Source organism: Heteronotia binoei, chromosome 2 (assembly GCF_032191835.1).
Source record: "Heteronotia binoei isolate CCM8104 ecotype False Entrance Well chromosome 2, APGP_CSIRO_Hbin_v1, whole genome shotgun sequence".
Lineage (NCBI taxonomy): Eukaryota > Metazoa > Chordata > Lepidosauria > Squamata > Gekkonidae > Heteronotia > Heteronotia binoei.
This window is the reverse complement of record NC_083224.1, coordinates 22567985-22583610: the sequence shown is the minus strand read 5'-3', so window position 1 is coordinate 22583610 and position 15626 is coordinate 22567985. Positions and strand designations below refer to the sequence as shown.

The 15626-nt window shown below is 45.0% G+C and overlaps 2 protein-coding genes across 2 annotated transcripts in view; both read right to left on the bottom strand.

Annotated features, from left to right (window-relative positions):
- Positions 1 to 1063: 1063 nt before the first annotated feature.
- On the bottom strand, positions 1064 to 2715 carry LOC132567262 (gastrula zinc finger protein XlCGF57.1-like). The gene is made up of 2 exons (XM_060232950.1): positions 2704 to 2715; positions 1064 to 2503 (listed from the first exon to the last, which is right to left on the bottom strand). The coding sequence occupies exons 1-2, from the start codon at positions 2713 to 2715 to the stop codon at positions 1064 to 1066; spliced, it is 1452 nt and encodes a 483-aa protein (XP_060088933.1).
- Positions 2716 to 3176: 461 nt separating this feature from the next.
- The window catches only part of LOC132566024 (zinc finger protein 135-like), a 30486-nt gene continuing 18036 nt past the window's right edge, over positions 3177 to 15626 (bottom strand). Inside the window, exon 2 of the transcript XR_009555040.1 lies at positions 3177 to 3201. The gene's annotated coding sequence lies outside the window, so the exon portion shown is untranslated. The remainder of the gene's footprint in view (positions 3202 to 15626) is intronic.

The window sequence follows — 15626 nt, the reverse complement described above, 5'->3', positions numbered from 1 at the left end:
ATTACCGGTACTTCTATATTAATGAACCATCAAAAATACTGTATAGTTATGCATTACAAAGTCTAAACAACCAACACAGGTAAGTTATAACAACAAGGAATTGCAACTCCAAAACAGAGACAAATTGAAGTCTTTCTCTAGGAATCCATAGGTGTACAGAGGCTATAGCCTGAAACAAGAATTTTCCAACAACACTGGACCCAAAATGACCAGGAGATGGATGCAGGTAGCGCCGAAGTCCCTTTGCCCAAGAAGAGTTTCCATGTTCAAAATAAATATCTTTTTCAAGGGCTGGGAATATTCTCCTCTCAAGATTAATAGCCTGGAACAGTGAAGCCTTCACAATTACAAACAGGTTGAAGTCTGCCCTTTATCCAGTCATTGTCCTGTCCTCCCCCTGCCACCTCCCTGATGCCCTCCTTCATAGGGGACCCCTCTGGTAGGGTTGGCATTGACAGACTCCAGGTGGAGACAATAGTGATCAGTTCCCTCTGGAGAAAATGGCTGCTTTGGAAGGTCTGCTCTCTGGCATTATGCTTTGCTGAGTTCTCTCCCATCCCCGAATCCCACCTTGCCCAGGCTGTACCACCCGGACTTTCCCAAACTGGAGCTCATACTCTGGAGAACCCCAGAAATCTTCTTGGCCTTGAATTGCAGTTTGGAGCCACAAGTGATTCTTTCACGCATATTGTGTGGTTCTCCAAGCCCCCCCCCCCCCCCCACCACCTCATATACTGGTCCTATTGCATGGTCTGATTTCAGCAGGGATTTTCTGGTGTTCTTATGAAGGACTCTGTGCCCTGTTTGCCCTCCAGAGGAACTGCTTGGCTACTGTGTGAGATGGAATGCTGGACTAGATGGACCACAGCTCTATTCTGCAATAAATGTCCATAGAATTCGCGTCATACCCCAGTAACAACTGAAGTCAATATCCCTTCCTAGACTGAGTAGTTGCATGGCTTTTTGATGTGTTTGTTCTTAGATGTTGCTGAACATAAGAATGCTGACTGAATTGCCATTAAAGATTGCCATTGTGACTTAATCTCTTCCTACACACTGAGCATTAAATAAACTTCTCCTCTGTGTGGGTTCTTTGATGCTTTTGAAGACTGCTACTATGACTGAATCTCCTCCTACACTCTGAGCATTCAAAAGGCTTCTCTCCTGTATGGATTCTGAGATGGCTTTGAAGATGGCCACTGTGACTGAATCTCTTCCCACACTCTGAGCACTCAACCGGCTTCTCCCCTGTGTGGATTCTTTGATGCAGTTGAAGATTGGCTCTCTGACTGAATCTCTTCCCACACTCTGAGCATTCAAAAGGCTTCTCCCCTGTGTGGATTCTGAGATGACTTCGAAGATGGCCACTCTGACTGAATCTCTTTCCACACTCTGAGCATTCAAAAGGCTTCTCCCCTGTGTGGGTTCTCAGATGACTTTGAAGATGGCCACTGTGACTAAATCTCTTCCCACATTCTGAGCATTCAAAAGGCTTCTCCCCTGTGTGGGTTCTTTGATGCTGTTGAAGATGGCCACTGTGACTGAATCTCTTCCCACATTCTGAGCATTCAAAATGCTTCTCCTCTGTGTGGGTTCTTTGATGCTGTTGAAGACTGTTACTATGACTGAATCTCTTCCCACATTCTGAGCATTCAAAATGCTTCTCCCCTGTGTGGGTTCTGAGATGACTTTGAAGAGTCCCACTGTAACTGAATTTCTTCCTACACTCTGAGCATTCAAAAGGCTTCTCCCCTGTGTGAGCTCTGAAATGGTTTTGTAGATGGCCACTGTGACTGAATCTCTTCCCACACTTTGAGCATTCAAAAGGCTTCTCCCCTGTGTGGGTTCTGAGATGACTTTGAAGATGGCCACTGTGACTGAATCTCTTTCCACAATCTGAACATTCAAAAGGCTTCTCCCCTGTGTGGGTTCTTTGATGCTGTTGAAGGCAGTCACTCTGACTGAATCTCTTTCCACACTCTGAGCATTCAAAAGGCTTCTCCCCTGTGTGGGTTCTTCGATGACTTTGAAGATGGCCACTCCGACTGAATCTCTTCCCACATTCTGAGCATTCAAAAGGCTTCTCCCCTGTGTGGGTTCTGAGATGACTTTGAAGACTGGCACTCTGACTGAATGTCTTTCCACACTCTGTGCATTCAAAAGGCTTTTCCCCAGTATGGATTCTTAGATGTTTTTGAAGACTGCTACTATCCCTGAATCTCTTCTCACACTGTGAGCATTCAAAAGGCTTCTCCCCTGTGTGGGTTCTGAGATGACTTTTAAGCTGGCCACTGTGACTGAATCGCTTCCCACATTCTGAGCATTCAAAAGGCTTATCCCCTGTGTGGGTTCTGAGATGACTTTGAAGCTGGCCACTCTGATTGAATCTCTTGCCACACTCTGAACATTCAAAAGGCTTCTCCCCTGTATGGATTCTTAGATGTTTTTGAAGACTGCTACTATCCCTGAATCTCTTTTCACACTCTGAGCATTCAAAAGGCTTCTCCCCTGTGTGGGTTCTGAGATGACTTTGAAGCTGGCTACTCTGACTGAACGTCTTGCCACACTCTGAGCATTCAAAAGGTTTCCCTGCTCTGTGGATCCTTTGGTGTACAAGGAACTGTGATTTGTATCTGAAGTACTTTCCACATTGAAAGCAATGACATGCATTCATTATCCTGTGCTTTGAAAAATGCATATTACCCTCTTTTCCATCCAAGAATATCACTCCACTCTTGGAGTAGATTAAACACTTCTCTCTTGTAGAATGAATTCTTTGGTGTTGAACAAGGTCTGATTTCTCTGAGAAGCTCTTACCACAGTCTGAGCAGCTAGAAGGTTCCTCTCCTGTATGTGATCTTAGATGTCGAAGGAACTCTGCTCTGGTAATTGTGGCCTTTTCACACTCCAGGCATTGATGGATCTTCTTTCCACTGTGCATTCCCAAATGGACAGTATATTGGGTTTGATCTGAGAAATTCATTCCACACTCGAAGCACTTGTATGTTTCCTCCAACATGTGAATTTCTTCTTGGAAATCTACTCTCTGGCAATGAATGGATTTATTTCTATTCTTCACCCTTTGACTGTCTTTCTGCCTCTTCAGCCTGCTTTGAATCCTGACGTTTCTGCTCACATCTACTTTCTTGACCTCATCAGGCAATAGATGATGCAGTTCCTTATTCCTCTGATCATCCCCTGCTGGAATAAAGAGAGAGAGAGAGATCCTGTTAGAATCCACACAAGGTGGTCCAGTCAGCCCCTTAAGTTCCACCCATGCTCCAAATGGTTCAATGCTTTCCTCCTCCTGTACAATGAAGTGTACAATAAAATACACCTTGAAAGTGCATTAAGCCTCCTGCATCAGAGACCCTTGGTTGAGACTCTGGCCATTAATATTGACTCCCCACCTCTGTGACTTCTTTGAGGGCTCTTTTAGAATTGAAGCTGTTTTTGTACTCCAAGCAACTATACAATTTCTCTCTTGAAGTAAATCCCAGCTCTTAATGCATAATTCTCTTTTCTTATGGGCCACTGTATCTCTGAGCTTATTTTTCAGTTCAAAGTAGCTCAAAGGGATATTGGCAGCAAGGCTGTTACTTCTTTTGTTGACTGACCTTTCTTCATGACCTGGGGTTTCAGGGAGGACCCCTCTTTGGCAAGGAATAGGCTTATCTCTCCTCTTACCAGCATGGCTTTCCTCCTGCCTCTGTGATCCATCTTCATCTCTAGAGTTTTTTTCAGCATCTTCATTCTTAACTACTTCCAAAGAAAACCCCTGGAATTCCCCAGCTGTCTCCTCTACATTTGCTGCTGGAATAAAGAAAGAGTTTCCATCAGCACCCACGCAAGAAGCCAAGAAGCACCAGTCAGGAATTCCTCACTCTTGAGTCTGCATTTCTTTTATATGGTCTTCTTTCCCTGCAAACTGAACCGCTGGTCACACCTTATCCCTACCAGGCCCTCCTGCAGAGATGTTCTTATATTCTGTCTGTGCTTCCTCTCCCCAAACTCCCTGTATATATTTTAAGGGGGAAAGTGGCAAAGAATGATTCCCCCACTGCTCCCATTTGACTTGCTGTGCAGCTCTGCTGACTTTCAGCTCCTGACAATTAACTAGAAAAAGTTAACACAAAATGCAGCCATCAAACTGCACTGAGCATTTCCTTGTAGTTGTGAAGAGCAAGAAAGAGCTGGTTTTCAGCCTTCCCAAAATACATGTTTTCTGGGGATCTAACCAGGATTTAACCAAGTGAATCCCACAGTTCAGAGGGAGGCCACCATGGTTTTTGAAAGAGGTGCCATTTGTTAGGGGGGCAAGTAATAACCAAGGAGAAAACCAACCCTGCAGTGTAGGGCCACTTTTCTCAAAGTCAACTATATTTTCTTGCCATTTCTGAGCCATTCTGTACCCCTTAGCTGGGTTTGTCTATTGCATAGCAGTTTCTGAATCCTCCCAAGGATTTCTGCCTTTCCTGGAAGCATCAAGCAAGCCTGTCTCTCTGGAAAGGAGTGTATCTGATGGGCAGCAAGAGACGGCCAGAAGACTGGCTTATAGGGTCTCAAAGTCATTCACTTGTTATAGCAGAGGTAGAGCCTCTGGAAGCCCATCCCATAATAATAATATTTTATTTATATCCCTCCCTCCCCGCCGCTCAGGGCGGCTCACAAAATATAGCATAAAAACAGATTACAATAATAAACATTATATCCAAAAATATACGGTTAACGATATTTGCTATTACATTAAAAACATAATAACTAAAACCATCAATTTAATTAGATTCTAACGTTTCCAGGTGCTATATTCTAGATGTTCTCCTCTTGCGATTTATGATGACCGGATATAATAGGCTAGGATCCACATTACAAGAAGGCCAGCTGAAAGAGAATGGTCTTGCAGGCCCTACGGAATTGAGCAAGGCTCCGCAGGGCCCGCACTTCATCTGGTAGTTGGTTCCACCAGTGTGGAGCTGCAATCGAAAAGGCCCTTTCTCTTGTTGTCTTCAATCTGGCCTCCTTCGGCCCGGGGATTGTCTAAAGATTTTGTGCTCCTGATCTCAGTACTCTCTGGGGCACATATACGAAGAGACGATCTCTAAGGTAGGCAGGTCCCTGGCCATATAGGGCTTTAAAGGTAATAACCAGCACTTTGTAACGAATCCGGTATACAATTGGCAGCCAGTGCAGTTCGCGCAGCTTAGGCCATATGTGCTCCCACTTCGGGAGCCCTAGTAACAGTCTGGCCGCTGCATTCTGCACTTGCTGCAGTTTCCGGGTTCAGCACAAGGGCAGCCCCATGTAGAAGGCATTACAGTAATCCAATCTCGTAGCATGGATCACTATTGCCAAGTCGTCACGCTCTAGGAAGGGAGCCAGCTGCCTCACCCGCCTAAGGTGAAAAAAAGCGGATTTAGCAGTGGCTGCTATCTGGGCATCCATTAACAAGGAAGGCTCCAGTAGTACTCCCAAGCTCTTGACCTTGCACGCCACTTTCAATGGCACACCGTCAAAACTGGAAGGGGAATTTCCCTTCTCAGACTGCCCCGACTCAGGCAAAGGACCTCTGTCTTTGTTGGATTCAACTTCAACCTACTCAGCCTGAGCCAACCTGCCACGGCTTGCAGCGCCAGATCCAGATTTTTTGGGGCGTAGTCAGGCCGGCTATCAATTAGTAGAGCTGGGTGTCATCAGCATACTGGGCAATCTGGGCAGGGGGGCGCATGTAGATGTTAAACAACATTGGAGAGAGCACTGCCCCCTGTGGCACCCCACAATCTAGCGAGTGCCTCTGGGACAGCTCTCCCCCAATCGCCACCCTTTGTCCCCGACCATCAAGGAAAGAGGAAAGCCATTGCAAGGCCAGCTCCCAAATCCCAGAGGAACATGCAGTGCAGAAAAGTCCAGATAAGGCCTCAGTAGAGTCTGTCCCGTTCCACTTTCCCAAAAAACGCAAGGAAGATGCAAGCCAAGGAACACACACCAAATGTGCAGATACAGAATAAGCATTCAGCATGACCAGGGTGATGTAATGTAAACATGGGAAAGCTAGTTTGGCAAACCCTTAGAGCAGAACAGGGGTGTCATTGTTGTCAACCCTCTTCCCTGGGGATGGGGGAGATGGTACTGGCCAGCTTTAGGGAAACCCAGGCATCAGGAAGCACTGAGTGGACAGGTATACCTGGCTTTCTGTCCCTCTGTGTTTTTCTGTGGCAGATGCCTTCCTGCCTCAGGGGGGTGGAAGGGGCTTAGCCTTTGGGAAAGAGTTGGTCGCCTGTCTCTAGGGGAGACGGAAGGCTGCTGCAGTACTTTCTCCATCCGGCTGTTGCTCAACCAACTGTGTTTCAACTGAGAACTTGTCTTTGTATTTATTGGGCTGACAGAGTCAGTGGGAATCTTCTCAACATCACACAATTCCACCCTCTTGGAGTGAGGACTGATCCTCTTCACTGCAACAGAGGATGCCATGTGGTTTGGCTTAAGCCAGTTCCCCTTGAGTTGCAGTGTTCTGGTGGGACTACCTGCTGCAGGTCACCCTTACAAGGCAGAACAGCTCCAAGGAAAGCCCTTAAACCCATCTCCACCTAACAGTAAGGCCTGAAGGCATCCATGCGAAGAATGAAGGAAAGGGTGGATGTGCTTTTGGCTTCATCTAGCTGAGCTGTTCTGGAAGGATGGAACCATGGTCAAGATCCAAGCCCACAATCCTAACCACTCTACAGGGGATGGATCTTTCCAGATTACAGTCAGAATGGACGGCCATAATCCCATCTGGAGAAGGGGATGTTGTAAAGGCTGAGAACTGAGGAATTAGGATCTGGCTTTTCCCAGAGTCTTTCAGAGAGCCTCTCAGCCCTGCCTTAACCTCAGAACAAGAAAACTTCTCTGGCGTGGGTGATGGCCACAAAACTAGCCTCAGCTGCCCTGGATCAGTGGGGTGGCTTGTATCGCTCTACCTGGCCACGCTGAACATCACTTTCACAGCCACCCCAACTGCTCAATGCACCAAGTGGCAGCCAATTCACTGCACTGGCCTCACAAAGATATACTGCATCATCCCAATGGCAGCAATTTGCACCTTTGGCACCTATGAAAGATCCTTACCCAGAAAAGCCACATTCCCATAGTTCTCCAGCATGACTTCCCTGTAGAGTGCTTTTTGGCCCAGATCCAGCAAGGCCCACTCTGCCAAAGTGAAATACACAGCCAAATCCCCAAAGGAAAATGGAGACTGAAAGAAAAAGCAGATTCCTTTGTCAGAGATTATGCTGGGCAGAGACTACACTCTAGATTGGGGTGTTTTGTGAGGCTCCAGGATGTAGAGTTCATATATGTAGGCAGTACTGTTCACAGCCTCTGTTTCTCAGACAACAGGAGCAAGGGCACTGACTATCCCCATTCATCCCCCCCTACCTGGACCAGAGGTTGAGCAACTATTCCCACTTCTCTGCAAAGGAAATAATTCGACAACATCTCTTCATTGCCTACAAGGGAGACAAAATTGGAAGGAAAAATTTTAAACTCAAATTCCAATTTTCTTTGCTTTTCTAAATCCTGCATATGCATACCCATTCCCAGGTGTTGTGAAACGTTGTCTTCTTTACACTCAAGAAAATTTGTAATAATTTTACTAAACTGCAGGAGAGGCAGAAGAGAAGCACCAGGTACCCATGAGCCTCAGGGGGTTATAAACGCTGTCAACACATTTCACACTTGGGTGAGATTTGATATGTGCCCTGTGAACCTTGGAGCTCCAATGGTTGCAAGATCAGACCGAAAGCGTGGGCATGACATTCTCCCACCTGCTGGGCCTTCTTACCCATCCTGGAGTCTGGAATGGTAGGAGAGAAAGAGGCGACTGGAAATCACATGGTACAACACCTCAGCATCACATCCATTCCCAAACCCATGTGATTTTAGCACATCAGCTAACACTGGGGGAACTGCCGATGTGTTTCCAGAGTGTCTACTGATGCTCTGTGCTACAGCACCAACCCCAAATCAGACTTTTCCCTGCAGCCACTGTGGCCGGATCTGCCTGTCCCGCATTGGTCTTGTCAGCCACCAGCGAGCCTGCAGCAGACGTGGACTACTGCACCCTTCTTAAATCTTCGTTCGCGAAGCCAAGCCGAGAGAGAACTGATGCTCTGACTTCGCATCCAGGTTTTGGGCCGAACAAGACATGAAAATGACACCCACATTAGTCATTTTCTTTTTTGAGACACCTTGAGTCCTTCTAATGGAAGGAAAGTGAGATATGCACATCTCCATTAATGTAAATAAGAATGGAATTGCTCTCCATGGATCTGTATACTTCCCCTTAAAATGGGAGTGGACATTGCAACATCCTAGGGCACTTTCCCCCCAGAACTCCATTCTATGTAGAAGTATTTCCCTTTTCTCCAGTCCTGAAGCTTCTGCTCAACAACTTCACTACGTGTCCCAATCCCCTCTGGGCAGGAGGCCCCCTTACCACTTGACAGGGCATCTTGGCCATGCTCTTGGGCCTGCGCCCTCTGACCTTCCTCTGATGGAGCTCCTTCTGCCATAGAGAACTTCGCTTCCACCTTCATGGATTCTCCCCACATCTGAAACAACAGCAAGGGAGAGGAGTAATAGAAGGAATGGGGTGGGGGGAAAGATGGATCCTGACCCACTCCCAGACTCCTCATTACTGACTTCACCATCTGAGCTGCTATAACCACGGGGCAAGAACCAACTTACTGAACTATCTAGAAGTAGAGATATCTAAGAAAAGAGAGGAATGAAAGAAGGAAAAGTTTTACATAACAAAGCTGCACTGAGAACAATTGGGAGAAAGAAATCACCAGGAGTAGATGGGATATCAGGGGAGGTATTCCAACTCACAGAAAAGGAGTCCATCAGAATCTCAACAAGAATCTGCTAACAAAGATGGAAACAAAACAATGGCCCACAGACTGGAAATGCTCACTTTACATTCCAATTACAAAAATGGAGACATCAAAGACTGTAGCGACTATCAGACCACTGCATTAATTCCTCATGCAAGTCAAGTGATACCCATCATTTTACAACCAGGCCTATGGTCATATAATGAAAGAGAAATGCCAGATCTTCCATATGAATTCACAAAAGGAAGAGGCAGTTGAAATCATACTGCAAATTCATGTTGGTTAATGGATCGAAGGAGAGAATTTCAGGAGATAACCAGCTTGCGATTCATAGCTTACATCCACACTTTTGACTGCTAGGATCAAGAAAAGGTATGGTTTGTTTGAAAAGAAATGGGTGTGAAACAATATCTGATTGTATTGATGCACAACCTGCATGCAGTCAGGGCAAGAGGCCACGATACAGAGGACAGAATACAGAGAAACAGAATGGTTTCCAGTTGGCAAGGGTGCCAGAGTAGGATGTATTTTATCTCCCTGTCTCTTCAATCTATGTGCAGAACATATCATAAGGAAAGCTGAATTACAATTAGATGAAAGTGGAGTGAAAATGGTAGGAAGGAACGTTACCAATCTGAGATATGCAGATGACACGACATAACTGGCAGAAAGCAGTGAAGACTTGAAATCATTATTATCCTCAGACATTTAAGCTGTATGTTTTAATGAAGTTTTATATTTATTTATAATTGAATTGGATTCTGTTGTAAGGCACCCTGAGCCCATTTGTGGGAAAGGACAGGATAGAAATCTAAAAATTAAATTACATTACATTGAAAATTATGAATGAAGGTTAGAGCAGAAGATGCCAAAGGAAGATTACAGTTGACCATCTGGAAGACAAAAGTAATGACTAGTGGTCGGGACAAGGAAGAAAGTGGCCAGGAAGTAAGTTAATTCTTGGTGGTGTTGGCAGAGAGTGTTTTTACAGATACTATGGGCCACCAAAAAGACAAATATGTGAGTTTTAGATCAAATCAATCTGCAAATCTCCGTGGAAGCTAAAATGACCCAATTGAGGCTATTGTATTTTGGTGACATTATGAGAAGACTGCAGTCATAGGAAAAGACAAAAATACTAAGAAAAGTGAAAGGCAGCAGGAAAAGAAGAAGACTCAGCCAAGGAAGCCACAGCCCTCAGTCTGCAAGAAAGCACCTCACCTGCTGTGCCTGTCTCTTTTCCTCTGCCTGACTCAGGAGGAAACCTTCGGCCAGGGCCACTGCCTGGGAACTGGTCTCTGGCCCGCATCCTCTCACCCAGCCCTGCACTTCCTGGGGCAGGATGGCCAGGAACTGCTCCAGGATCACCAGGTCCACTATCTCCTTTTTGGTGCGCTTCTCTGGCTCCAGCCATTCCTTACAAAGTCCATAGAGTTGTCTGCAAACCTCTCGGGGCCCATCTGCCTCGTGGTAACAGAACTGCCGGAAACATCGGCTGCTTACATTTGTGGTCACAGTGTCCTCAATGAAGATCTCTGGTACAGCTCCTTCCAAAACTTCAGCACCACTCCCTGCTTGGATGGGATGGGGACCTTTCCTTGATGCCTTGCCAGTTCCAGGGCACTCGGGATCCTTCTCTTTCATCTCCTTTCCCTTTAGCTTGGGTTGCCTCTGACTCTGGAGAGACACTCTTATTCACTAAGCTGTGAAGAGGGAGAGGGAAAGATATCAGAAAGGCAAGAAGAAAAAGATAACAAAGTTACATCATAGATCCTGGTGAAGAAACACCTAAGGATTACCCCTGTGGATCAGAAAGAGCATCCTTGTTGTAGTTTGTGGATCAGGATTAATGTCCCTGTGCTATATCACAGATAATGTTTTAAAAGATATGCAAGTTTGAAGCAACAAATACAACAATATTTGCTTTTAAAAAAATATGTTGAGGAGTTGGCTTCCAGTTTCTGGGGATCAGTCTCTCTAGTGGGTACATCTGAAGGTAAACGGGAGCCCAGGACAAAGGTGTGGTAAGGGCTTAACCATTAGATGGCAGACTACAATTGATGTAGATTCAGGTGGACAGTCCTGTTGGTCTGAAGCGGCAGACCAGTTGAGTCCAGTGGCATCTTAAAGACCAGAAAAGTTTTATTCAAGGAATATGCTTTCATGTGCAAGCATGACTACCCACCTGAATGTATCTTCATGGAAGGCACCACATCAAGCCGCATGGAATGGGACTCCATCAGTCTTACGAAGAAATTTACGGAGGTACAGACTGATATTTACGTTTTTACACAATGCAAAAACCTGGGCTATTCTGAAGAAGTGTACTTGCACACAAAAGCTTACATCCTGAATATGGTTTTGTCTTAAGGATGTCACTAGACTTAAAAGTTTGTTCTATAATTAATGCAAATAAATAAAATACTGAAGAGGGACCCCTGAATAATTAATGAATACCTCAATAATAATAATGATGGAAAATATGGTTGTGCCTTCAAAAGAGAATGTCTGATGCAACATTTAGAGTGACTGTTAAGAGGCCCCTCAGAGGAGCTTCTGCTAAACTGTTAAAACCAGACAGGCTAAGGGTGTGAATCCAAGATAACAGGGGCCCCGCAGAGAAGGAGCTTCTTGCTGATAACACAGAGGGACAGAGCAGGGGGAAACTACAGGAAATTACTGGAAGGAAAGCAGGAGGTGGAGCATTTGAATTAGATAAGAGGGGGAAGCCCCTGCAAGGGACACCATGGAAGGTATTTATTCAGTCCCATTTATATCCTGCTCCCCCTCCCTCCCCTCCATCCTTACCTCCCCGCTGCCTGGCGGGTCCCGATCCCCCGGAGGCCGCCCGGGAAAGAGCCGCCTTGCAAGCCCTGCAGACCCCGGTCCCCCCCACCCCACCCCAGGCGGGACCACCCAGTCTGAAAAAGGGAAATCCTGACAGAGAAGAACCTCACCTTTGGAAAGGATTTAAAAGCCCCCCGAACACGTGGCGAGAGCCGGATTTCTTTCTGCGGAGATCGAAAAGACTGACGGGGAGCGGTCCTTCCCACCTCTCCCGTGTCTCGAGCCCCCCTCCTTCTCTCCGCCCCCTCCCTTTGTCGGCCTCTCTAGAAAACAACTCGGCTCTTTTAACCCTTTCACGGCTTCAGTACCCCGAAAAAGCTCCCTGCCTCTCCCCCCCCCCACCCCCGCGGGACTAGACTTCATTAATCCCGGCTGCGGTCAGCGGCGCCCTACAATGCAGCTCAATGGGGCTGCTCGGGAGTCACTCCACACGGGGGTGCAGGCTGGATCAGCCCCCAGTCTCAGGAAAAGTGGCTCCCCCCAGTCGCCCCCTCGCCTGGATTCGATCCTTCCTCCTCCACCGAGTAACGGCTGGGAAACTCCATGGGAGGAGGGGGCTAGACCTGCACTGGGGAATCCATGCAATTCATTGTTCCACCAGAGAATCGGCCCTCCTGGGTCAGGCCAAGGTGGGGTTATCTTGTCCAGCATCCTGACCCTGGAAGGAGGTCCAGTTGAACTATTTGCAGTTGGATGCCCTCGAGTTCTAGTAATTTGGGAGAGGGAGAAAAAGTTTTCTTTGCCACTCTTTCCACCTCATGCATAATTTGATAAAGCTCCATCAAGTCCCCACTTAGAATAAAGTTGCATTCCATTAGCACCTCTAAGACCAACAAAGTTTTATTCAGAATGTAAGCTTTTGTGTGCATGCACACTTTATCAGATGATGAAATGCGGTACAGTGCTATGTATAGCGGTGGGCAGTGGTCAAGCATGCAAAAATAGTACAAAGTTAGACTCCATTGGCAGAATAGTGAAATGACCAAATTGGAAAAAAATCATAAGGCTGGTCTAGATAGCATCAGTTGTGTGGGAAAACAACAAAGGCAAAAACATGTCAGAGTTGGAGAATGATGTCCATCATCACAAGGGGATATATATAGACTGCTAAGTGCTTTATTTCTCCTCAAGCAGGGGTTAAACTAAGAACATATTTTTCTTAGAGGTTTTTCTGTCCACCTAATTTAACATGTAGCATAGTATTATAAACATCATCCCAGTTTGCCAATACAAAAAAGAATATATTAGAATGCAGTGGGAGATGGGTTTAGCGTATGTAATGAGATAGCCAATATCCCTTATTCCAGTATGTCAGTAAAAAAAGACATTATTCTGATACACTCTTCTAAAAGAGGAATAGAGTGGTATACAATGGATGTATAGCTCTACTTGGTGAGAATGGGTTTAACATATGTAATGTGATAAGAAACCAATATCCCTGTTCAATCCCAGGGAGGTGTTTGTTCCAAATTTCATAATAACTTGTAATTCTGCAGTTTCCCTTTCCATTCTGTTCTTGAAGTTCCTTTACAGTAAAGCAGCTACTTTTGAGGTCACCCACTGATTGTCCTGGAAGGCTGAAGTGTTCTACTGGTTTCTCAGTTTTGTAATTGCTCCTTTGTTGTGGCCCTACCATGTGGAATGACCTCTGAGGAGGTCAGAAAGGCTTCCACCCCAACTGAGTTTCTCAGGACAGCATTTTTATACAGGTGACAGAGCTATATTATAAAGGTTGAGTTCAGGAAAACACTTTAATAAAGGGAACTGGTCAGCAGAGGAGGAGAAGGTCATTGCATTTATATCCTGACCTTCGCTACCTGAAGGAGTCTCAAGAGTGGTTTATAATTTCCTCTCCCTTCCCCTCCCCACAACAGACACCCAGTGAGGTAGGTGGAACTGAGAGAGCTCTCCCACCACTGCTCTTAAATGGAATAGCTCTATGAGAAATTGTGGCTGAACCAAGGTCACATCAGCAGGTGCAGGTAGAGAAATGTGGACTCAAACCTGGTTCTCCCAGATAAGAGTCCACACACTTAACCAAAACACCAAATGGGTTCTCTATTTATCTATATATAATTTGCTGATGCATGTATTATCTTGCTCTCGCTGCACTGTATTTCTACTTACAAAACATCATTTTCTATATTGTTTACGTGTCAGGTTTAATACACATGACTTGTTTGAGATTTCTTTTACCTTAGTCTTGTTACATCATTTATTAGAGATCTCATCCTATTGGCTGCATTGATTTACAGCATATAATCCACCTTGAGTCTCAGAGGGAAAGGTGGACTATAAATAGTAGTACTTTATTATTTTTTTAAAAACTTAATTTACTATCTAACAAACATCTTTTACTGACTGAATGACATAAATATATCATTTTAAACCATGTCACTATATAACATTGTACTATTTGGCATATTTATGGAATTTAAAGGTATAAATATTTTTGTTTTCTATAAAATTGCAAGCATGAGAAAGTATTGCCAACTGCGGAACCTTTAATCTTTGCCATCTGAAGGGTAGGAAAAAGTAAAAACTGAAGGCAGGCAACACATTACCTAGTAAGCGGAAGAAAGTATACTATTTGGACAGAGCAAGATTCTAGTCCAGTGGCACCTTCAAGACCAACAAAATGTCCAGGGAATCAGCTTAAAGGTGGTCTTTAGGTTGGTCCTGGATTTCAGTCTTGCTCTTCCACCACAGACCAACATGGCCGCTCACCTTGAAAATATTTGGGCACAGTGTCTCTCACAGAGTCATAACATGGAGGACTACCAGCATGTTTGGCTGTTAAACTAAACTTTACAACATCAAAACCTCTGAACTCTCTAATAATGTATTAATTTTAGCATGTTGCCATAATCCAAACAGAAAATATTGAAAACGCTTTATATGTCTGCAGTAGATATAAGAGCTTGTTCTTCAGTATAAGAGTTTGTTCTTCAGTACACTGGAAAAATTTAAAAAAAAAATCCTCAGACATTTTAATTAATTTAATTTACTACTTTTTATATGTCACCATTCTCCCCAATAGGGACCCCAAGTGGTTTACACATCCTTCTCTCAAGAAGCATTTTACTCATTATAAAATAAATATTTCAGAGGTTTTATTTTCAATGTTGCCCCAAATGTTCCAAAAATAGTCATCAGGAAGGAAAAGACAGAACCACTCCCTCAAAAAAATTTCCACCCACACCTCCACATTTCTAAGTGGGGCACATGTATACCCAAAGACATAGGGATAAGAGTGGCTGAGAAGGAAGAGTTTGTGTTCTGGGCAGTGTTTATTAATGGAGTGTTCTGGATAACCCAAGGTGCCAGACAGCAAAGCTTTCACTGCAAACAAGCGCTGTGGTTAAAGTTCCATCCTCCAAAGAGGTCAGGACCAAATCTTGTTTGAGTTAATCCCCCCCACCAGTGGTGCCTGCAGGTAGTGAATGGCTCCTACAGTGGCCTGGCCACTGTTTGGGATTTCATCACTGGGCAGAAAATCATAGAGTCCCCCACTTCACAAGCACTGTCCCCTCTAAGCTGAGTTAGCGTGAGCTAGCTCACAGATTTTTAGCCTCCAGCTCACACATTTTTGTTTTAGCTCAGGAAGGATGACCCTAGAGCACACTAATTTATGCAATAGCTCACAACTTTAATGCTAGTAGCTCACAACTTTAATGCTATAGGCTCACAAAGTAGAATTTTTGCTCATAAGACTGCAGCTTAGAGGGAACATTGTTCACAAGGCAAGTTGGTGAAGATCACAGCAATGACCTTCGATGCACCAGAGAGGAGGTTGATCACTGGCCCAAAAAATGAGATGATCAAACTATGGAATTTCAACAAAGGCGCATGCCTGGCTGTGCTACCTTCAGTGGAAAAGAATGAGGTCAGTCCTGGTGGAAGGAA